General features: G+C 42.9%; 3 protein-coding genes across 3 annotated transcripts; 1 reads left to right on the plus strand and 2 right to left on the minus strand.

Annotated features, from left to right (window-relative positions):
* The first annotated feature begins 600 nt into the window (after positions 1-600).
* On the plus strand, positions 601-11304 carry LOC108214521 (myosin-2). The gene is made up of 24 exons (XM_017386543.2): positions 601-1584; positions 1856-1957; positions 2051-2194; positions 2278-2428; positions 2526-2553; positions 2705-2873; positions 2993-3056; positions 3201-3214; positions 3305-3389; positions 4005-4108; positions 4223-4361; positions 5023-5141; positions 5344-5496; positions 5576-5665; positions 6506-6583; positions 7028-7186; positions 7328-7495; positions 7686-7891; positions 7968-8100; positions 8919-9048; positions 9291-9404; positions 9484-9602; positions 10053-10265; positions 10504-11304. The coding sequence occupies exons 1-24, from the start codon at positions 1186-1188 to the stop codon at positions 10966-10968; spliced, it is 3546 nt and encodes a 1181-aa protein (XP_017242032.1). The 5' UTR covers positions 601-1185; the 3' UTR covers positions 10969-11304.
* Positions 11305-17046: 5742 nt separating this feature from the next.
* On the minus strand, positions 17047-19922 carry LOC108212264 (uncharacterized). The gene is made up of 2 exons (XM_017383990.1): positions 19650-19922; positions 17047-19515 (listed from the first exon to the last, which is right to left on the minus strand). Exons 1-2 carry the CDS (start codon positions 19920-19922, stop codon positions 17047-17049), a joined length of 2742 nt encoding a protein of 913 aa, XP_017239479.1.
* Positions 19923-19942: 20 nt separating this feature from the next.
* On the minus strand, positions 19943-22030 carry LOC135151379 (uncharacterized). Its single transcript, XM_064089801.1, has one exon. The coding sequence runs from the start codon at positions 22028-22030 to the stop codon at positions 19943-19945; it is 2088 nt and encodes a 695-aa protein (XP_063945871.1).
* Positions 22031-24202: the final 2172 nt, after the last annotated feature.

The raw sequence follows: 24202 nt of genomic DNA on the forward strand, positions 1-24202 counted from the left end.
TAGTCAAAACATCTATCCTTCGAGATAAACAACCAGAATGTATTAAAATATATTTCCAAAATAAAAGATTATCTATATAAAATACTCCCCGACAAAATTATTTGAATCACTTAAATGAAAAGGAGAATAAACTACTGACAAAAAGATAATCGAAATTCAGTTGGGTGTTGTACCTGCCAGCAAATATCTCAATTCTCGGGTCATTAATACTCGGAGAATATATTTATTTCAAGTGTATCTGATATCTTATTTAATGGACATACCCAATTCATGTAAACGCTCATAATAACACATGAAAATCATTTAAAATTAATATCTTATTTAATTGCTCATTGTTAAATCACTCGTTTATAAAAATTAATATCTTATTTTTATTTAAATAATGATATTAATTTTTATCGTATGGAATTACAAAAGTAAAATGAGTTGTAAACTCTTTGGCAATAATCATTGAATTAAAAAGGGGAAGGCAGCCCGGGTCTCTTTGGGAAATTTCCAATTCCAAAATTACAAAATATACATGTCATTATGTGATCACCTATTTCCCCGATATAAAAACAAAATAGATACAGACAGTGATGATAGACACAAACAGAACATGAGTAAATGTTTTATTTTAGCCGTTGTCAGATCTTAAACAACTCACTGTTATCCCCTTCTTCTCTTTCCCCCAAATTCAAATTTCCTTCTAACCAGCACCAAACTCAGATTAAACTCATCTGGAGTATAATTATGACAGCCTAGTTTATATATACCCCACTGCAATTATATATAAACTATTAAACTATAGTAATTGTAGTTTAGGATTTCGCTTTTAATATTAATTAGTCTCGTATTAATCTCCCTCTCCCTTTCACTGTTACCTAGAACGTCTCTTGATTAGCTTAAACCACTTGCTCTCTTTTCCCCCAAATCTCAAGACGCACAGCTCGCCACATAGCTCTTTCATTACATAATCATAGATTTTGAGTTTATTCGGTTTGATTTTTATTTCGTTTGATTTTAATTAGAGTTTTAATCTTAAGCTTCTCGTCGATTCACTTTGCACATTGGTGACTCTCTGACAGAGGATGATTGAGCTGAGTTTTCATTCTGTAGCGTTTTATATGTGTGTATAGAGACGAGAGAGAGAGAGAGAGAGAGAGAGAGAGAGAGAGCCAGAGCGAGAGAGAGAGACAGAGAGAGATGTTGTCTGTTTCGCCATCAATGTTAATGAGGAGTTCATTAGAAGAAATGTTGGATTCGCTGAGGCAAAGAGACGAGGAAGAGAGGCCGAAGGACTTGCCGCCGGCGTTACCTGCACGGCCGACTTCTAAGGCTCGCCGGCCGTCAGCGAAGCGTCCGTTGCCCGCTAAATTTGAGAATAACTCGGAGGATTTAATTTGCGGTGGTAAAAGACAGGAGGTTAAACATTCCAGAACTGGGAGTTTTGGTGGTAAAAAGTTGAAGGAAGGTGATGGGGATGAGTCGCCTTATGAAGTTTCTCCGGCATTGGTAGATAAGCAATCGGTGGCGTCTTCTTCTTTGTTGCCGAGGTTTTTGAACTCTGACTTGAATGATAATTTCGGTTATTTTATTAAAAAGGTAAAAGTAATTTTATGCTTTTTTATTGTGGCATTTGTTGTTCATATACGTAAATGATGTGATTATAGTGTAGTTTTATGTGATGAAATTCTGGGAAGAAGAATTTGATTATTTGCTACGACATGTTATATTCATATGTAGAGTCGTTTCTAGGAAGCTCAATTATGGTTGTGATTCTGTCTAGTGGAGATTGAAGTGATTTGTTATTAGTGGTTTTAGGTTGAGAGATTTTAGTATAATTGCTGCTTATGTTGATAGTATGTATTTTTAGAAACTTCGAGTTTGGTGTCAGCTTCAAAACGGACACTGGGAGTCGGGACAGATACAGTCTATATCAAGCGATACGGCCAGTGTTTTACTCTTGAATGGAAGTGTGAGTCCCTGTCAACTCTATTCATAGAGCTTGTAGTTTGTGTGAAGCAGTTAAGTGAAATGTGTGTGTACTTGAACTTTTATGTGACTGCAGGTGGTGACGGTGTCCGCGGAGGATTTGTTACCTGCAAATCCAGATGTCCTCGAGGGCGTGGATGATCTTATAGAGCTTAGTTATTTAAATGAGCCATCAGTTCTTCATAACCTTCAGTACAGATATTCTCACGATTTGATATATGTATGTGTGATTATAAATCTTGTTCTTCCAAATTCTCTCCATCTTTGTAATTGTGGCCAGTAATTTTGTTTTTCCAACTGTAGAGCATGTCTGGGCCTGTTCTGATAGCAACCAATCCATTCAAAAAGGTTGAACTTTATGGAAATGACTATGTCACGGCTTACAGGCAAAAGCTTTTGGACAGCCCTCATGTTTACTCTGTGGCTGACACTGCCTATAACGAGATGATGAGAGGTGAGCCAACAAAAATTATAATGACATAGAAAAGGGGTTCGTGTTTACTACGTATACATAACTGTGGTGTTTCTTTTTGTTATGGTGTCTCTTGCAGATGGAGTAAATCAAGCAATAATAATAAGGTTAGTTGAAATTTTGTTTTAGCGACTATGATTTTAAACTTTGCTGATGCTCTACCTGCAATCTTTGGGTGATATCATGGACTATATTATTAGATTTCCATAATTATTTTTAAAATCTCATTTTTATACTGGTGCATATTCTGTCTTACAGTGGGGAAAGTGGTTCTGGGAAAACTGAAACAGCCAATTTCGCAATGCAATATTTGGGAGCTATTGGTGGTGTTAATGATAGAATAGAACTTCAATTGATACAGACAAGCCATGTACTGGAAGCATTTGGGAATGCAAAAACATCTCTGAATGACAACTCAAGCCGATTTGTTAGTTTATTTCATTTAATACAGTTTCCTTTTATGCAGCCATATATAGCATACAAGACGGTTCCTTAGCTTTTACTGTTCAAAATTGATAACCTACTATTTTCACTGATACATTGCAGGGGAAATTGATAACAATCTATTTTAATGCTGTGGGGAATATATGTGGTGCTCAAATCGAGACTTGTAAGTTTGATTTTTCGAAGTTTGCATAACAAACAGTTTTTTAGTACTCGATCATCAGAGTTTTATTAATTAAAATCTTTGTCTAACTGGTACAATGTAACATGTACGTGTCAAATATCAATTGGCTACTTTAATTTGGAATAGTTCTTCTGGAAAAGGTAACTTATCTTGCTGCTCTTTTAAAAGAAGCTTCTTTGAATTAACTAGTAAGTGGTCCTAGCAGAAATAAATTTAAACATTTTTTGCAGTCAAGAGTTGTTCATCTGGCCCGTGGAGAGCGGTCGTATCATGTTTTTTACCAGCTTTGTGCTGGGGCTCCATCTGCCCTTAAAGGTTCTGAAATAGTTACAATTCCAGTTTCTGGCTTGCTTTTGAATTAAATTTTTAAATAACCTGTCACAAACTTACCATGTTGCAACTTCAAGAAAGAATTAAGGAATTTTTGTAGGTTTTTTATGGTATGCCATGGCACAAATCATAGATGTGTGATGTCATGGTGTTGTATGTCATATGTGTATAGTAATATCCCGGGTTGTGTTTGTGCCTGATCATAAAATATCCGTAGACTGAGGTATCCCTTTTTTATTTATCTTTTGCAGTATTAAGGTATGTGAATTCATTAGATTTTTCAATATTGTTTGGATTGGAAATTTGTTATATTCAAAGTCCTAGAACTTGTTTATTGTTATATGTTAGATTGAAGTTGTGCATTGCTTTTAGTCTGTTTCATAGTGGGAGCTCATTGCAACTATAGAGGGACATACCTGTAAAATATATCCGCTGATAATTATTTCTCTTAGCATCAAGTTTGAGACAATAGAGTCTCTTTTTGATAATTAATTTTTTTTTATTAATATTATGTTTGAAACAAGAGCATCTCTTTTCTTTTTTTAAATAGTGATATAAGCACTAAAATTTTCCACATATTTTAACATTGGTCATCAACAGAGAAGCTGAATTTGAAAGCAGCAAGTGAATACAACTATCTTAATCAGAATGGTTGCTTAGGAGCTGATAATGTCGATAATGCTCAGAAGTTTCAAATACTACTGGTAATTCTATGACATAGTTATCTGCAGCACTATATAGTATATACCATGGCTTGTTCAGTTTGTAGTTAATACATAGATTCATGATGTTTGTATCTGTTATGTATAATATTCCAGGAAGCTCTAAATGCGTTTAGTATGTCCAAAGAGGATCAAGAGCATGTCTTTCAAGTGGTGGCTGCAGTACTGTGGCTGGGAAACATTTCATTTCAAGTCATTGACAGTGAAGATCACGTGAAAATTGTTGCTGATGAAGGTATATCTCTTCATATGCTTAGGCTTGGTTCCACACTTCATATAATGGTTGTACGAGGACGATTGGCTATACCAACTTACAATCACTTCCGAAAACATACTGATTATTAAAATTTTCTAGTCAATGGAACTTCTAATTGCAATTAAAATTCTGCTAGGCACAATTGATTCCCTTATCATGTTGTTTGGTACTAATATGTTTCGATTGTTTTATGTGGATTACATCTTTTATATTTGATATGATTTTGTATTAGTTGTATAGAATTGTCCCTTGTTGAGCGGGTGTATAATTTTTATTAGGCAATGCTTATATGCTCTAAAGCTTGGTTCCATACAGCACTAAGCTGGCCTTTATTTTGGCAGTAATAGGTTTTGATAGTTATATGTAGACAGTATGTTTAGATTGATTTTGTATTATGTGTAAAGCATTTGTTCATTGTTGAGCGGGTGTATAGGTTCAAGTAGGCACTGTGTATATGATCTTATGCTTGGTTCCTACAGCATTAGTGTATTATGTGTACAGAATTGCTACCTTGTGGAGCTTTGTATTTGATATGTAAAACATATTAGCTCTCTTGTATGTTGTTTTCTCCTGTTGTTGTGCTTAGCATTATGTTATTGCTTTTGTGATTTTATATAGCTTTCACCCCTTTTTGTTGCAGCATTAGCAACGGCCAGTAGCTTACTTGGGTGCCGTTCTGAGGACCTCATGTTAGTTCTGTCTATCAATAGAATCCAGACTAGCAAGGATATTGCCGCTAAAAGCTTGACATTGCAGCAGGTATACCCACAGTCGTTCAGTGAACTATCTTATTAATAGGCATGTGTGAGACATGCTAGTGCATACTCTACGCTAGCAATTTAAGTTTACGTTATGAACTAGCACCATAGATTCCTACAATTGGTGATGTGCATGCATACGTTTCTTTTCAAGTTCCTAGTGCAGTCATTCTAAGATAGTCTTGTGCATGCATTTCGTTTAGGCGATCGAAAAAAGAGATGCATTGGCGAAATTTCTATATGCAAGCTTATTTAACTGGCTTGTAGACAAGATCAATGGATCGATTGAGAAGGGTGAACGACAAGCTGGGAGATCCATAAGCATTCTGGATGTATATGGATTTGAGTCATTTCAGGTATATGAAATCTTTACTTGTGATTTTATACTGGAAGCAACTCTTTCTAAATGTTCGATCTCATTTGTATTCATTTCAGAGGAATAGCCTCGAACAGTTATTTATAAACTATGCGAGTGAGAGGCTGCATCAGCATTTCATTCGTCATCTTCTCAAACTTCAACAAGAGGTCAGCTTCTAAATTCTTTATTGTTGTTGTTGTTGTTGTTGTTGTTGTTGTTATCGTTATCGTTATCGTTATCGTTATTATCATTATCATTATCATTATCATTATCAATATAATAATTCTTATTAATTTTATCACTACTACCTAAGTTACCCGGACACGGGTATGGGTATCTGACACGGGTACAGATCCAAGAGTCAGATTCGTAGTTTTAGGATAATTAGGATTCGTGGACATGGATCCGGAATTAGACTCGGGTACGGGGACTTGGCACTTAAGTTCCACGCAAGTAAAACTTTATATAGACTGATTTATTATACATTCATAAAAATAGTGTCTATTGCACATAAATCACACAAACTGAAAATTGAAGCATAAAATCAATAGAACAACATAGAAACAAGTCATTCATGGATCTTGATCTCTATAAACAAGTTGAAACAAGGCCTAAGTTTTCATTTTGACCTGGTATGTTACAAGGTGAAGTGTCCGGTTGTAATAAGAAGGATCCGACTCAGATCCCATACCCACACCCATGTCATGTCCGGTGGACACGGGTATAGGCACAAAAATGGAGAGTCCGGGTAACATAGACTACTACTACTTTTACTACTGGTTCATTTAGTAAAACTTGGATAAACTGTGAAAAAATTAAGGACAAGTGGCTGTCATTATCAACCAACTGCATACAGTCTGAGAATTAATGCTTCTTTCTTCATACTCCCGATTAAGTTTCGTTTTGAATAGCTTCATCATCAAGTTATCTTTCTTTCAAAAGTGAAAAGGTTAAGAGCAACTGCAGTGTCTAGAATATTTACACCAGAAATTCCTTGTCTTCCACAGGAGTATGATTTAGATGGGATTGACTGGACAAAAGTTGAATATAGAGACAACAAGGATTGCTTGGATCTTTTTGAGAAGGTATTAAAGTTCTCAAACTATTCTGCTTTTCAAACTCATCCATCCTATATTTAAGTGCAGTTTAGCTCTTCATGTCAGGCGAGCTGATTTAAAAGCATTTTTTTGCATATTTGCACACTTGAGAATTTGACTAAAACTCACCAGTCACATTTTTATGACCTCAAGAGACGGATGTGTACTATCATTAACTGATATTTGGTGTTAAACTTCTTGTGGATTATATATATATATACATCTATCATGTATTCATGTTGTAAATAGGAGATTCAAAACGAATAATGATATTATGATACATAAACTACAGAATGGTTCATGGTTACCTTTTATATATTTAGCACTAAACTGCATTCTTATTTTCTTCAAATTATCTAAATAGCATTAACATATTCAGTCTTACTTAACTAGTTAAGATTGTGAAATGTGTCTGAAATGCTTGGTTTGCAGAGGCAGACAGGGTTAATATCTTTATTGGACGAGGAGTCGAATCTTACTAAGACAAGTAGTCTGACCTTCGCCGAAAAGATTAATCAGCATTGTAAAACCAACCCTTGCTTTAATAGAGAACAGGGTGGAGCGTTCACTATTTGCCATTATGCTGGAGAAGTGAGTCAATTTCATTTGTATTCCACATAGTCCCTCTGTTCAAAATGCTAATCTGTAAAAGAAGCATTACACTCAATCTTACACTGCTATGTGTGAATATATATAATATCATATGTTTAACTAGGCGGTATTTTTTTGTAGGTTCAATATAACACCAGTGGTTTCTTGGAAAAGAACAGAGATTCTTTGCACTCGGATTCTATTGAACTCCTCTTTTCATGCAGCAGTCAACTGCCTCAGTTGTTTGCTTCCAATAATGCAGATCAGGCATCTGTATTTCATCAGCAAAGTCTTGGCACAAAGTTGAAAGTAAGACCCCATCACATTACTATAAGAATTAAACCCATAAACTCGCATGCCAACTTCATACATACCTGTTCTATTGGAATTTATATCTTAAGTGTGTGTAATTTCCTTTTACAAAGCAGTTGTCCTTTATAATCCTTGAAACTGATCTCAAGCAAGGTAAATATCTTATTCTATCTTTGCATGCTTATAGGCTCATCTGTTCATGCTGATGCAACAATTGGAGAACTCTACACCACATTTTATTCTGTGCATAAAACCCAACTCTGGACAGATCCCTGGTATATATGAAAAGGAACTTGTCCTGAAGCAGCTACGTTGCTGTGAGATTCTGCAGGTAGTTAAAATATCAAGATCTGGATATCCTACTCGAATCACACATCAAGAATTTGCAGAAAGGTTATTCATACTTCCTCCTTAATCGAATCCTAAAATCTCTGAGAGTTTGTATAAAAAAATATATGCTTGATTTTAGGTATGGCATCCTTTCCAAGTTTGGTTTCAGTCAGGATCCACTAAGTGCATCAGTCTCTGTTCTGCAGCAGTTTGGTATTCAGCACGAAATGTATCAAGTTGGTTATACAAAATTATATTTCAGAGCAGGACAGGTGAGTCCAGTATATTAGTTGGATACTAGTAACGTTATTTTTACAGGAGATGGCCTGTGCATTAGTATGATTATGTATAATTGAAAGAGCCTTCTCAAACAATAATGTATGTGCAAGTTCAACAACTATCCAGTATACTGTTGTAAAGCAGAAAAAAATGCCAAGTCTTTTACCTCTACTTGTTCAGTAAGGAAAAAAAAAAGCAAATGAAAAATGACAATATGGTACTCCCTCCGTTCTTAAATATCTGCCTTCTGACTTTTTGGCACGCATCTTAAAGTGTTTTGACTACATACTTAAAAATATTATTTTTGAAATTTTCTTTTTCTGAATAAAAATATTATATCAACACTTTTATTCACAAAAAGAAATATTTGAAAATAACATCTCTAACTATGTGGTCAAAGCACCTTAAAATGTGTGCTGAAAAGTCAAAAGGCAGATATTCAAAAACGGAGGGAGTAGTTCTCATGGAAGTTATTTCTGATCCATGCGACTGTAATCTGTCGTATAATATGTTGAAGAAATTATTTAATAATTTAGTAAACACATTTTAACCTTTACTTTTTTATACCTAATCCTGTTAAGGGGCTTATTTTGGAGAATAACTGATTAGAGATCACTAGGCCAATAAAATAAAATTAAATTAAACAGACAAGAACCTTACTGAAATCTCTGCCACAAAATATTTCAGCCACATTAGCTATAATAATTAATACTGTGAGTTGGAACAGTGAGATGTATGTCTCGCTCTATGTAAATTTGCGTTGCATGCTGGTCCCAGTTGAGGTTCCTCTAACATGTTTAGTACTTATTAGAATGACGCATTAGAGGAAGCAAGAAAACAAGTTTTGCAAGGCACACTTGAGGTGCAGAGATGCTTTCGTTGTCATCAGGCTCGTCGCTACTTCCATGAACTGAAGAGAGGGGTGATATCACTTCAATCATGTATGATGCCACTTTTTCTCTTTTTGCCACCTTAAATGTATGTTTTATTCGGTTTCTAGAATGGAGATACTTTTGGTGTTTGTTTTTGGAACAGTATCACGGACATGCAATGTCTGATCACATAGGAAATTAAAATTATATCTAAAACGTGCTAATGATAACTTTCTTTTAATTGGAAGAACTCATTTCTGCTCAATGATACAACACAAAAGCATTGTTTCTAATGAAATAAAAATCTGCAGTTATTCGTGCTACGACTGCCCGGAGGAAGTACAATTATCTCATTAATTTGAGGAAACAGGCTGTTCAGCAAACACTTGATGAGAAACAAAGGGCTGTTCTACGATTACAAGCTGGTAAGTTTTACTTAATCACAAGTATGGGTCAGTTTTGTTGGAAGTGATATTTATACTGCAATACATGACTTTGCTGCAGCAATACGTGGCTGGCTGGTTCGTAAAGAATCAAAAAAATTGCTTAAAGTGAAAAAGTCTAGTCAAGAACACACAGGTTCTAGTCACAATCTGAGCAGGAGGATTTCTGATGTAAAGAAGGTACATTTTGTGAAGGCCAGCATTTTGTTATTTGATATCTTCACTAAATGAGAATCTTCTGTGTAGAACTTATAAGATCATAATATTCTTTTGTTTTGGAGCTAGAACTCCACATGACTAGAAATTTTCCTGACCAAGGTTGGCTAAATTAGAAATTGTACAATGATCCGCTAAACACTAAATTATTATTTAATGTTTATTTCGTGTACAATTTGTTGGGTTTTATATTATGTATTTAGTGAATATGTTTATTATAAGCTACACAAGTTCTTAAACATGGTTATGTCATATATGGCAGTATGGCTAATTGACTAGTATTCTATGAACAAATAATTTAGAAATTTTATGCCCTCCAAATGTTCAAGAACCTATTTTGTAAAGAAAATTATTTTTTTCCTGATTTCCTCGTAAAAGATGATGAAACCGTTTCTGGTATTTGTTTCCCAACAGGAGATGCCTGAAGAAAATATCCAGATCCTGCCTTTAGCCATGGATGAGCTTCAAAGGCGTGTTTTAATGGCAGAAACAACCCTTGAGAAAAAAGAACAGGAAAATGCAGTACTGCGGGATCAAGTTCAGCAATATGAGGCTAGGTGGGCAGAATATGAAGTCAAAATGAAATTAATGGAGGATATGTGGCAAAAGCAGACAACCTCTTTGCAAGTGAGTTCACATACTATATTGTAATCTGTTATCGTCAGTAGCTGGAAAGTTAAGCACTTTATGCATTGACAATGACAGGACATGTTTAGTCACGAGGGAGGGGGATTTGGGGGGTGGTGTTTATTAGACTTGAATGCTCTTTAGTCCATATACATTAGTACATTTTAACTCCTTTGATCTCGGCTTTAGAGAATACTATTGGGTTTTTGACTTGCAAGATTTGATTTGGCATATACAGATGAGCCTGGCTGCAGTTAAGAAAAGTCTTGCCGACAGTACCTCTGTCCATTGTGAAGGGCAAGAGGGTTCACCATCACCTCAGTATTATGATTCTGATGATAAACATTCCTTGGAAACTCACACCCCTGACGATACTCCAATCAAATTAACTAGCTCTATTTCAGAGTTTGGAGCAGGGCGGCAAGCTAATGGTAATAGAAATGCAGTTAGTCACCTGATAAAGGAGTTTGAGCAACGAAAACAGACCTTTGATGACGAGGCCAAAGCCATTATCGAGATTAAATCAGGGCATCCAACTTCTGGGAACCCTGATGAAGAACTCCGGAGTCTGAAAAACAAGTTTGAAGGTTGGATGAAAGACTATAAAGCTCGGTTACGAGAGGCGAAGACAAAGATTCAGAAGCTGCCATCTGCTGAAAGACGTCGTCGCAACTTATGGTGTGGAGGAATTAGTAAATGGTAGTGAAATTAGATTGTGTCCCAAGAGCACAGCTTTTTTGTTGGACGAAATCTATCACCTCACCTCTGTTGTGAGATGGCTGATGGAGCTTTTCATATAATTCTTTCCTACTCATGAAGTAGATTCTTTCCATCTTGGATGAGGATTAGAGATTAAAAGCCTCTTGCTTTGTCGGGTTGTCCCAAACAAAGTGCTTTTGTTAATAGTTATGTTATTATTAATGTAATACCACCACAGCTGTTGTATCTAGTAAATAGAGCTGAGGTACAGAGGAGAATTATCTAATATGGACTTGTATGGGTACATAATTGGATTTTATATGGAATTATTACAATTAAAGCCGTACCGTAATTACCAGTAATTACCAGGTACGCACTGAAAAACATTTCAGTTTCTTTTTTTGACTACAATCAGGTGTGGTAAATCTGCAAAGGAGGGATTTAGTGAAAGGCTTCCCTCTCCTCGAATACAAAGGGGCTGTTTACTAGCTAACCTTTGGATTTGTCGGACATTTTAGATATATATCAGTTCCTTGATTATTTTTCCGATGTCTAGCCTCAGTGGTGAGCCGAGTATAGACAAGTCCTGCGGGCTATTTTCAAGAGAGATGATGTTCCGGCAGTTGTTGCCCAGACAGAGTGATAGATGACTAGTTTTGGACCTAATGCACATGCCATGACTGGCGATTCTGGATCATTGCTCATCTTTACATGTTACGTTTAATAATTCACCATAACTTCATCTCCGCCAGGTATTATTGTACCTTGTACCAAGACTCGAAGTACATGTTACTTTTTAGATTGTGTAAATATTGTTAGAGAAAAAACATCCTCCTTTTTCGATTACAACAAAAGAAAGAAACTTCTCTCTTAAAATCGTATTTTGTTTTTGGTGGCGGCACTGATCGAAGCTAAGGAAAAAAAAGCTCAGCATTTTTTAGTAGATTTGCCTGATAAAGATACTGTTGATAGAGGAATTTGGTGAATCAACAAACGTGAGGTTCGTTGACGGACTTAGGTGTTTTACGGTGATTATATGACGGAAATCCGCCGTGGGCAGTGGTTTTAGGTGTTTGAGGGTGGCTGAGATCAAGAGAATATACTACTGCTCTCGTTCTCACAACTCTCGATATATCCCCTTGATGTGCCTACGTACCCCTTTATATAGGGGATCAAGCCGTACGTAGTTCTATAGAACCAAGACTCCTAGTTTGATCAGGACTAGGCCTCTTGAGGATAAGACCAACCATGGGCCGGTGACTTATCACTTAGAGTTCTACTCCAGTTAGAAGTATGCCTTGAGGCGATTACCCTAGACTCCTAGTCCAAGTACATCACGGATACGGCATCATCTCCACTACGAGAGATGACACTAACCGCTACTCTTCGTAGCATGGAGGAGACATCGGATAGAGCCGTGACAACTTCTACGAGGCGTAGGGATGCATCCTTACCCCCTAGTGAAGGTTCTCACTAAGAGGTAAGACCAATGAGGAGCCAAGTTACACGATCGTCCCAGTCCCCCAATGAGGGCTAACTCACCAGAATACAGGACCCGGACATATGATCGGCCTTCATGTCACCCCTGAGGGCCTTCTACAATCATGATCACCCCAAGCCCCCGCACGAGGACAACCCGGCAGATAGCAGGATTGGGGATTATAGACCACGCCCGGTCGTAACCCGGGAACTACCAGATGAGCCTGATAACTTCCAGATGAGCCTGACACTAGTCTTCATATCCCTCGAAAGGGTAGGTCTTCGTATCCCTCGGAAGGGTCGTCATCGAGACTCACTCAACCTCACACACATATCACTTACCTGCGGGCGCGACCATGGAGGGCGCGCCCTTTGTCTTTCCTGTTTATTCCTCCATTCTTCAGACATGGTACACTCATCCTTAAGACACAAGGCCGCGCCTCCCGGGACTACCCCGCGGAGGGCGCGCCCTTCCTTATCCTCTTGCGGCCAAAACTGGCCATAACAAGTACTCCCCAGATTTAGTAGATATTGTAAATGTCTATGAAATCTCTTCAACGCAAAGCCTTCAATGAGAATCTTCAAGCATACATCCGAGGGCGCGCCCTAGACGAGCGGCGCGACCTCCACGGCTGACTACGTCAGAGAATTTGAAACGACCTGACCGTTACACACGATAGCTGTCCTGAAAACCCATCTACTATAAATACCCTTCTATTTCACTTCTTCTCCATTTTCCCTTTACTCTCTCTCTCACAGCGGCGACTCAGCGGCGATTCCAACTTTCCGGGCGGCGATTTGTAAATTTCCGGCGACTTTCACCGTTTTCATCCCAGCAAATCAACTCCCCAGCCCTTAAGGTACATTTTTATTACTTCCTTGCAATATTCCACCGTGTATTTAGTCAGATCTAGCACTTTGTCTTTTCATCTTCCACTGTGTTCTTCAGTATATATATATATATATATAGGCACATATGTATACATGCCTTCATTCTAATTTGTGCATTTGATTCGTAATTTTCACTTAACAATGAAACGCTACCTGTTTGTCTAATAATATCAAAAATCACGGAGGGCGCGGCCACGAACTAGGGCGCGCCTTCCTAGCTCTTACAGCGTTACTTACGCCTCTAGCCTCAGCTACGCTAACCGTCTTTACGATAGTCTTCATAGATCCCCTTTCTTCTTCTTTTTCATGAGCACCCAAGTGCGCGCCTCCCTGATGGAGGACGCGACCTTTACTACTCGTATAACGGATCACATTCAAACGATATTCGTTTATGCCCTTTACTTTACTTCATCGCCCTTTCTCGTTATTCATCTCCAAGGGCGCGCCCTTACAGCCTTTCTTTTCTTTTTCTTTTCAGCTGGCAGACAAGGGCGCGTCTCCCCCTTTCCATCCATTTCGAGGGTTCTTGAGTCGCATTGGGATCTCAGTTTCCCACCCTGAGGTCTTTCCCCCTTCACCTCCAAGGAGTCCACAAAGGGTTCCTCGAGAGTTGCTAGATAGAATAAACAAACAGCTAGTGGAGGGCACACTCTGGTCAGATATGGACTCTTCCTCCCCACAACTTCAGGATACTACCCAGACTCAGCCATCTGGTGGTTGGGCGCGCCCAGACGACTATGATTCTGAAATTGAGTCGTGGTTTGAGGACGTTCCTCCACGCTCCAAAGCTGACAAAACAACCAAGGCCGCGCCCTCCAGGACGACCGAGGCCACGCCCCCAAAGACAACTGAGGCCGCGCCCTCAAAAATTGATAAGGGGAAGAACATAATAATGGAAAACTCCCCTCACTCTCCCTCAAACTCCCCTCCTTATCAGGAAAGTTCATCTGGATCTGAGGGCGCGCCCGAGGAAGGTCCTAGTGACTTCTCTATCACTTCTCCCGACAGTTCTCCCGACCCGTATGAACATCCCAGGATCGAAACGTGGGAGGAAGACGTCGACTGGGATACCCTTTCTGACAACGAGACTTTGTCTCCCAGGGCTGTGGAGGCCATCAAGAAGAGAGCAGGCAAGATGTCCTGTGTAGATCAGGAATCTTACATTTCTTGGGACGAGCTCGAGTGGATCCAAAGCTATTACAGCATGCAAGGGAAATCTGTAGTTCCTAAGGAGGGCATGCGTCCTCATAGGTTCGACAGGGAAAACATCAGGATTCCCAGGATGGTAACCACTCTCAGACATGTGCCCTTGGGCGTGACCGCGCCCCTTCCTCAATACTACATTGATTTATGTGATTGGTTCAAGGTCGCGCCCATTCAACTTTCTCCTAACTCGTACATGTTAGCGGCTGGTCTTTACATCCTCTTTGATAAAGTGGGGTTAGGCGCGCCCTCGATGCGAGAAGTGAGTTACTTCTTCAGGTTGGCTCAAAGCCAACCTGGGTACTTCTATCTGGTCGTGCAGCACGAACATAACAAGAAGGGCCTCTCTGAAGGAAGAAACACTCACGTGAAGAAGTGGAAGGACACCTTCTTCTATGTCTACAATACTCTTCGGGTCACTACCCAGTTCAATCCCAACCCAGGTATAATAACCCTTACTTTTTTCAAACGTAGGCGCGCCGTTTCAAGGAGGGCGCGCCCTCCGTTCCCTTTACCTTGAGATTTTTACCCCTCGTTTTCTTTCCTTCAGTTTACCACGAGAAACCCACCCTTACCAAAGGAGAAGCGGCTCGTGTAGCTAAGGTTTTCGACCTTCCAACCGCCGAAAGGAACATTCCTTCTGTGGTGACAGAGGAGAATCTGATAAAGGTTAAGTTATTGCCCGAGGAAGTGGGGAAAAAGGTTGGGTGGAAGAGGTTTATTGACGGGCGCGCCGTTGGTGACAAGACAAAGGGAACCAAAAGAAAAAGGGCTAAGTCCAGTGACTCAGAGAGCGACGGTGAGGATGGTAAGTCAGGGTCGCGCCTTTACGGAAGGGCGCGCCCTTTTGGGTTTCATTAGTGCTTTGTTGCATTCTACCCCCACTCCCCTTGCATCTTGCACTCATATTATTTTCCACGCACTTGCATGATTCGATTTTATTTGCCCATCTTCGCAATAAGTAGGGGCGCGTCCTTCCTCTATGAGGGCGCGACCTTTACATTCTTGTCAAGTTCTAACCCTTGTCCTGTTTCCATCTTACGCAAATATGCCGCGACCAAGTTTCCTGGGCAAGAAGGGTACAGCCGCCCATCCATCAGACAAGGCCGCGCCTTCGGCTTCCAAACAACCTCAAGAGAAGGCCGCGGCCTCGGCTCTGACTCGGGCCATTCCAGACATCCCCGAGGCTCCTTCTACCGAACACCAGCCCGCCAAAAGGAAGAGGCAGCTAACCAAGGGCGCGCCTTCGATGAGTAAGTCGGCGCGTCACTTTGCCGACATGGGTGACACCTATGTCGAGGACAGGGAGCTCGATAAGTGGAGGGAGAAGCCTCAAGAGGAGAAGGACTCCTTCCTTCTTAAGGGCGCGACCGAATTCTTAGTTCATCTTCATGATAGGGAGGAGCGTCGGCTGGAGGACGCGGCCTCACTAAAAAAGGCCGAGGAAACTGTGTCCAAGCTAAGGGAGGATTTCCAGTCCCAAAGGGAGCTTCTGAAAAAGGCGCAGGAAGGTTGGAAAAGTTGTCAGAAACTGCTCAAAGAAGAAAGGGCGCGCCTTGAGCCTTTTCAGAGAGAAGTGGAGAGTTTGAAGAAGTCCAATGAGGACTTGGCTTCTGCCAATCAAACGTTGAAGGAGAGTCAGACCTCCCTCACGGCTGCAGAGAAGGCGAAGATCGAGGGCGCGGCCTTCGATGATGGGGTCAACAGTTACGTGGCCACGTTCGTGGCTGGCGCGCCCTCCTTCGACTGGGGTTCTCACTTCGGTTCTGAGATGACCCAGTGGGTAGAAGAGTTTAAGGCTGAGCAACCAGAGCTCATCGCCACAAAAAAGGCTGAAATTGAGGAAACTTTGGCTAAGGAGGCATCTGCTCGTCAGGCGGCCGAAGAACAGGCGCGCCCTCAAGATGAGGTCCCCAAGGACGCGTCTGCTGATCATGCCTCTTAATTTCCTTACTTTACTATCTTGAACTTTCTTTAGGTGTTCCGCGTTCCAAGGACGCGGAACAGGCTTCCATTCTAGGTCTTCCAACCTATATGTTCCCTTCCATAGTATGACCTTTACCCTGTAAGGGCCTTCGCAATTAGCACCGAAGACCCCATGCAAGGAGTTTCTGTTGTTGAGCACAACCTTCCTGAGAACTAGGTCCCCAACTTGAAATGGGTGAGCTTTTACTTTGCTGTTGTAATACCTCGCTGTTCTTTGCTGATATGCAGCTAGTCGTATCTGCGAGGTAGCTCTGATTTCTTCAATCATATCTAAGTAGAGCCTTTGGTTGACGTCGTTGTCTTGCTTCTCAAAGTAATCTCGCCTGAAAGATCTGGCTCCAACCTCTATTGGAACCATGGCCTCGCATCCATAGGCCAACACGAATGGCGACTCCCCAGTCGTTGTCCTCAGAGTCGTGTTGTAAGACCATAGCACCATAGGGAGTTCCTCCGGCCAGTTTCCCTTGCTATCCTCCAGCTTAGCCTTCAAGGTGTGTTTGATGATTTTATTCACCGCCTCTGTCTACCCGTTGCTCTGAGGATGGTACACCGCTGCGAAGTCCTTCTTAATTCCAAGGTCATCGCAAAGGCCTCTCAGCTCCTTGCTGTCAAATTGCTTCCCGTTGTCCGAGATCAGCTTGTAGGGAATCCCAAACCTGCAAACAATAGAGTTAAAAACAAAATCTTTAATCTTTTTGGCTGTGATGGTGGCTAAAGGCGCGGCCTCCGCCCACTTGGTAAAGTAATCCACGGCTACCACTGTATACTTCACACCTCCCTTGGCTTTAGGGAGTTCCCCAATCAAGTCTATCCCCCACATGGCAAAAGGCCAAGGACTGATCATGATGGTCAAAGATGTTGCTGGGTTATGGGTGAAGTTGGCAAACCGTTGGCACTTATCACATGCTCTGGCAAAGTCGAAGGCGTCACTCCTCAGGGTAGGCCAATAGTATCCCTGTCTCAGAATCTTCATAGCCAACGAGTTGCCTCCCGAGTGATTCCCACATATGCCTTCATGGACCTCTCTCAACACATAGGTGCATTCGTCACCGTCTAAACACTTCAGTAATGGTTGGTTGAAGCCCCTCTTATATAGTTTGTCATCATACTCCACATACCTGGCTGCCTTATATCTTAGCCTCCGAGCTTCGGCTTTATCTTCGGGTAACTTTCCTTCCTTAATAAAATCCCATATTGGTGTCATCCATGTTTGATGCCCGACGCCGTCTCCTACCTCCATGACCTCTAGTTCTGGGATGCTAGGCACCTCTTGAACTTCCAATCGAATTACCCCCAATAAGGCAGCGTCTTTCTGAGATCCCAATTTTGCTAAGGCGTCGGCGTCTCCGTTGAACTCCTTAGGTACTTTGTTCACTTGTACCTCCTCGAACTGGTCTAACAATCTTTGGACGCATTTGAGGTATATAGCTGTCTTAGGTCCCTTGGCTTGGTATCCCCCTTTTATGTGCTCCACCACCAACATTGAGTCGAGCTTTACCACGAGCCTTCTGACTTTCATCTCAAGGGCTAACTTTAAGCCTCCCACTAATGCCTCATATTCTGCGTCGTTATTAGATAGTTGGAAGGTGAAGTGGATCGCATTCAAGAGCCTGTGTCCCTCGGGGCTTACTAACACTATGCCAGCACCTGCCCCATCATTATTTACTGCTCCGTCGGTGTGCACTATCCACCACAGCTCGGGGATATCTTCTTTCGGGGCGTCCGGTTGTGGCGGTAGGTCTGGGTCATATTTGATTAGTAGGCCGGAGTTCTCTCCATCTTCCGGAAATTCCAAAATGAAATCCGCTAAGGCTTGACCCTTGATGGCGGTCCGTGGTCTGTAGTTAATGTCGAATTGTCCTAACTCAATCGCCCATTTCATCATCCTACCTGTTACTTCTGGTTTATGCATGATCTGACGAAGGGGGTACGCGGTCCTTACCTCCACCTTATGTGCTTGGAAGTAGGGTCGTAGCTTTCGGGATGCATGTACCAAAGCGTACACCAACTTTTCCATACTTGTGTAGCGAGTCTCCGCGTCCAACAACCTTTTACTTACATAATAGACTGGGGACTGACCTTCCGCGTCCTCCTTTACTAATACGGCACTAATGGAGTAGTCTGAGACAGCCAAATAGAGTATGAGCGTCTCACCTTCACTAGGTTTGGCTAAGAGGGGGGGCTCGCCCAAGTGTTTTTTGATTTTCGCAAAAGCACTTTCACACTCTACCGTCCATTCAAAGTCCTTAGATGTGCCCTTCACGGCTTTGAAGAACTCTTTGCATTTTTCAGAGGACTTCGACACAAATCTGTTCAAGGCGGCAATCCTCCCGGTTAAGCTTTGCACCTGTTTGACATTGGTTGGGGACTTCATATCTAGCAAAGCTTTAATCTTCGCGGGATTGGCTTCAATACCTCTGTGATTAACCATGAAACCAAGAAACTTCCCTGACTCCACTCCGAAGACACACTTTTGCGGGTTGAGCTTCATCCTGTACTTCCTTAGGATTTTGAACATGTCTGATAGGTGAGACACATGGTCATTGGCTTTCTTAGATTTGACCAGCATATCGTCTACGTACACCTCCATGGTCTTTCCGATCTGTTCTTTGAACATCATGTTTACAAGCCTTTGGTAGGTCGCGCCTGCGTTGATGAGTTCGAATGGCATGCCGATGTAACAATATAGCCCTCTGTCCGTAATGAAGGAGGTATGCTCCTGGTCAGGCTCGTACATAGGGATCTGATTGTATCCCGAGTAGGCTGTTGAGTCTACCAGCTGATCAATTCTGGGAAGTGGAAAACTGTCCTTAGGGCATGCTTTGTTGAGATCGGTAAAGTCTATGCAGGTGCGCCATTTCCCGTTGGGTTTCTTCACAAGCACAGGGTTTGCCAACCAGGTTGGGTAGAATGATTCCTTCACTAATCCTGCTTTTAGGAGGCGGTCAACTTCCTCCTGGAGGGCCTCAGCCCTTTCCCCACTTATTGGTGCCTAGCACCTTTTTTGGTGGGATCGATGTTGAGGTGGTGGCACATAACGGCCGGGTCGATTCCAATCATGTCCTCGTGACTCCAAGCGAACACGTCTAGGTTGCCTTTCAGGAATTCTATTAGCTCGCCCCTTACCTCCGGACTCAACCTGGACCCTATTTTTAGGATCTTGTCATTACTCCCCGGTGTGACTTGTATGTCAACTGTGTCTTCGGCTGGTCCCTTGTTCTGCACTGGCATAGGTAGCCTGGGGTCTAGATCAAAATCGAACTGTGGTGGAGACCCCTCGTGATCCGAGGGTGTGTCTTTGGGGGTTTCTTTGACTGGTGTGGGCTCATCCAATTCCATCACTGCTTCGTCCTTGTCCAACTTCTTGATTTTCCTAGGGGGTGTGACCTCTACCTCCATAACTTGTTCTCCACATTCTTCTATCTTTGGCTCATCAGAGAGAGGCGGCTTAACCTCATGGTGAATGTGTCCTTCCGAGAGTGGGAGTGAGGGCGCGCCCTCCGTATCGCTTTCTGGATATTGAATAAAGTAGATGGCGTGGACTGAATGGAGCTCTTCATGGGGGGTACCCCTCTTCTATCTCGAAAATTCTTGAGAGATCGGCCATAACAATCGCGAGACTCATACTGAGACCCTTTCACACATCCAACTCCCCTGGGTGTGGGAAACTTCAAAGTGAGATGATAGATGGAGGTGACTATTCTCATATCCATCAAGAGGGGTCGTCCCATTAGTGCGTTGTGCGCTGACGGGTGGTCGATGATTACGAATTCAGATATCTGGGTAGCCGCTCGTGGAGCTTCTCCTAGAGTCACAGGTAAGCGGATGGTTCCTTTGGCTTTAATGGCCTCTCCTCCAAAGCCATATATGTAGAGATTCTCTGTCGTCATGTCCTTGTCCGGTAGTCCCAACTTCTTGTAGGTGTCGTAGTAGAGGATGTTAACTGAACTCCCATTGTCCACGAACACTCGATGAACGTTCATGGTGGCGATGCGCATGGCCACCACCAGGGCATCATTGTGGGGATGGTGTACCCATCTAGCGTCGTCCTCAGTGAAAGTGATGTCCATAGTCTCCCCTTTGAACGCCCTCGGGGCCCTGGCCGACAGATGATTTACATTAGTAAGGGGGTAGTCCTTTGCCTCCTTGGCGTACCTCTCCACCGCTTTTCGACTACCTCCCCCTATGTAGGGGCCTCCAAATATGCTCCTGATACTACCCTCCCTCACAAAATGGGTATCGTTCTGTTTCTCGTCATCCTTATCTTCTGGTGACCTCCCCCGGGCGCGCCTTTCTGGCGGGTGATCCATTCTGTATTTCTTTACCCATTCCGTCAAGTAGCCTGCCCTGAGTAGCTCTTCGATTTCTCCTTTAAGGTGCCTACAATCCGCGGTGTTGTGCCCGGCTGATTCATGGAAGTCACAATACTTCTTCTTGTCTCTGGCAACGTTATAGGGAATAGGCTGCGGCTTTCGGAAAGGGGCCTTATCCTTGGTTACTGCATATATGTGCTCGGCTGATGCCACGAGAGGGGTATACGTGCCTGGTTGTCTCGGGGGACTCCAATTTCTTCTGTCACTCGCCATGTGTATCCTTGCTGGGGAACGGCCGCGCCCTTTTGGTTCCGGGCTAGGGTTGTGGTCCTTTCTCTTACCCCTCGACTTAGCAATCTCTTTTTGATTTTCGGCGAGTGACTGTTCTACCTTCTTGAAGGACTCAGCTGCTGCATATAGCTCTGACAGGTTGGACGGGTCTTTCCCTTGGAGGTGTTTCCAGAAATCAGTGCCGACCTTCAAGCCAGCGATAAGGAAGTTTTTCAAGGTCTCGTCTGACGCCCCTGTAACTCCCATAGACTCCTGGTTAAATCTCTTGAAATATGCGGTCAGGGACTCGTTATCACGCTGCTTGACATTGGCCAAAGTGGTGACTGGTGGAGCGTATTTGGTTGCGGCCTGAAACTGCGTCATGAACATTCGTTGCATATCTACCCAAGAAGAGATCACACCTTCCCCTAGTTTCTGGAACCATTGCTGAGCGCTTTCCCTCAGACTTGCTGCAAGGAACCTACACCTGACGAGGTCCGGGATTTGATACAAGTTCATCTCAATGTTGAACCTGATTAGAAACTCTCGGGGGTCCGAATTACCATGGTAGCGAAGGTCTGCGTTCACATGTCTAAATCCTATTGGAAGCTGTGCGTCACGAACTGCAGCAGTGTATGGCGAGGGGATGTTTGGTACCGCGGTGGAATGTCCAGCTTGTAGAAGGGCAAGTAATTTCTTCAGGTCCTCTCCGTTGATGGCTCCGAGTCCAGGGATGGTTTGTGTAGTCGTTTGGGTAGTAATGGGCGTGGCGACTGTGCTGGCGTTATTAGCCGGGGTAGCGATAGGTGTGGCCACTGTGTTGGCATTGTTCCCGGGGGTCTGAGTGACAGCCGTGGCAAGGGTCGTCTGAGTACCCGTGGGTGTCTGTTGTGGTTGAGTTGCTGTGGCTTGTTGGTTGGTCATGATGGGAGTGGATAGTTGGGGATTAGTGATGATAGGGATAGTTTGCTGAGTGTTAGTTTGGGGGTTCACGCCTGTATGATCGTGAGGAGTGGTTTGAATGGTCACGCCCGTCTGACCATTAGGTGTAGTTTGTTGAGTATTGGTTTGAAGGGTCGCACCCGTCTGACCATTGGGGGGCGCGACCTTCTGCGGCCTTGCCGGTTCGGTGTGTGCTGGCTAGACTCGCTCTGCGAGGGGATGTATTCAATTATGGGTGGTCCGCGACCTCTTCCTCCGACCGACGTATGGTCTCTGCCTCTCCCTCTTACTCCTCGGTAGGTTCTGCCAACACCCGTGTCGCGTCTTTGCTCCGAGGGCTCGCCTTGGGTCCCCTGGCGTCCTCGCTGTTCCTCTCCAACCAAGTGTACAATCATGGCTAGGCTATCTTGTGTGATCCCTAGTCTTTCGGCCAACGGTCGGGCGTTTGTGTTCTGATTTCCTACTCCTTGCCTCGACCCTTCCGGCTGGGTTAGTGGTATGGACACGGCCAAGGGCGCGCCCTGAGTGCCATGAGCCCCGTGATTGACGGTTGTTCCTTTGGGATGGTTAGCACCAGGAGTTGCATCTCCATATTTCAACATCCGAGGCGTAGGGCGCCTGAAACGTCTGCGTCCCCTCCTGTCGTGGCTCCTAGACTGGTGAGAACGTCTAGGTGCAAGTTCTTCTAGTACGGACTCCAGGGTATTCAATCTTGTGTTGTATCTTGCTTGATTTTGTTCCATTCGGTGAAGGGCACTAAGAAGCTCCGTGTTGCTGACCACAACCGGAGGTGGGTTGTTTGGCAAAGTGCGGGGGTCCTGAATGTGCACCGGTGAGTATGCCTCCACTGGTTCATCTTCGACGTAGTATTCTCCTTCATACAAATCATCGTCGTGATTGGCCATCTCTTCCTCTTCGAGATTTCACCTGGATCCCCTCCTTCTAGCGCCAATTTGTTGATAGAGGAATTTGGTGAATCAACAAACGTGAGGTTTGTTGACGGACTTAGGTGTTTTACGGTGATTATATGACGGAAATCCGCCGTGGGCGGTGGTTTTAGGTGTTTGAGGGTGGCTGAGATCAAGGGAATATACTTCTGCTCTCGTTCTCACAACTCTCGATATATCCCCTTGATGTGCCTACGTACCCCTTTATATAGGGGATCAAGCCGTACGTAGTTCTATAGAACCAAGACTCCTAGTTTGATCAGGACTAGGCCTCTTGGGGATAAGACCAACCATGGGCCGGTGACTTATCACTTAGAGTTCTACTCCAGTTAGAAGTATGCCATGAGGCGATTACCCTAGACTCCTAGTCCAAGTACATCACGGATACGGCATCATCTCCACTACGAGAGATGACACTAACCGCTACTCTTCGTAGCATGGAGGAGACATCGGATAGAGCCGTGACCACTTCTACGAGGCGTAGGGATGCATCCTTACCCCCTAGTGAAGGTTCTCACTAAGAGGTAAGACCAATGAGGAGCCAAGTTACACGATCGTCCCAGTCCCCCAATGAGGGCTAACTCACCAGAATACAGGACCCGGACATATGATCGGCCTTCATGTCACCCCTGAGGGCTTTCTACAATCATGATCACCCCAAGCCCCCGCGCGAGGACAACCCGGCAGATAGCAGGATTGGGGATTATAGACCACGCCCGGTCGTAACCCGGGAACTACCAGATGAGCCTAATAACTTCCAGATGAGCCTGGCACTAGTCTTCATATCCCTCGGAAGGGTAGGTCTTCGTATCCTTCGGAAGGGTCGTCATCGAGACTCACTCAACCTCACACACATATCACTTACCTGCGGGCGCGACCATGGAGGGCGCGCCCTTTGTCTTTCCTGTTTATTCCTCCATTCTTCAGACATGGTACACTCATCCTTAAGACACAAGGCGCGCCTCCCGGGACTACCCCGCGGAGGGCGCGCCCTTCCTTATCCTCTTGCGGCCAAAACTGGCCATAACAGATACGTATTTTGAAAATACTAAAGAGATGTTTGGTTCATAATTAATGAGCCGTCAACAAAAAAACAGAATTTTAAAATTAATAAATTTTGTTTTATGTTAAATTATTTGTTACATCCTGTCCTATTCCTAATCCAACATCCTAATCCTAATATATAGGTAATTGCATTTTAATATGT

The sequence above is a fragment of the Daucus carota genome, chromosome 3 (assembly GCF_001625215.2).
Source record: "Daucus carota subsp. sativus chromosome 3, DH1 v3.0, whole genome shotgun sequence".
Taxonomy (NCBI): domain Eukaryota; kingdom Viridiplantae; phylum Streptophyta; class Magnoliopsida; order Apiales; family Apiaceae; genus Daucus; species Daucus carota.

What these genes read in the sequence shown, in the direction of transcription:
- LOC108214521 (XM_017386543.2), top strand. Translation starts at nt 1,186, where the DNA reads ATGTTGTCTGTTTCGCCATCAATGTTAATGAGGAGTTCATTAGAAGAA. An exon ending in ATGACAACTCAAGCCGATTT is followed by an intron (nt 2,874 to 2,992) that starts GTTAGTTTATTT and finishes GATACATTGCAG; the next exon opens with GGGAAATTGATAACAATCTA. An exon ending in TATATTTCAGAGCAGGACAG is followed by an intron (nt 8,101 to 8,918) that starts GTGAGTCCAGTA and finishes AGTACTTATTAG; the next exon opens with AATGACGCATTAGAGGAAGC.
- LOC108212264 (XM_017383990.1), bottom strand. Translation starts at nt 19,922, where the DNA reads ATGGAGGTAGAGGTCACACCCCCTAGGAAAATCAAGAAGTTGGACAAG. An exon ending in GGTCCAGGTTGAGTCCGGAG is followed by an intron (nt 19,516 to 19,649) that starts GTAAGGGGCGAG and finishes AAAAGGTGCTAG; the next exon opens with GCACCAATAAGTGGGGAAAG.
- LOC135151379 (XM_064089801.1), bottom strand. Translation starts at nt 22,030, where the DNA reads ATGACCAACCAACAAGCCACAGCAACTCAACCACAACAGACACCCACG.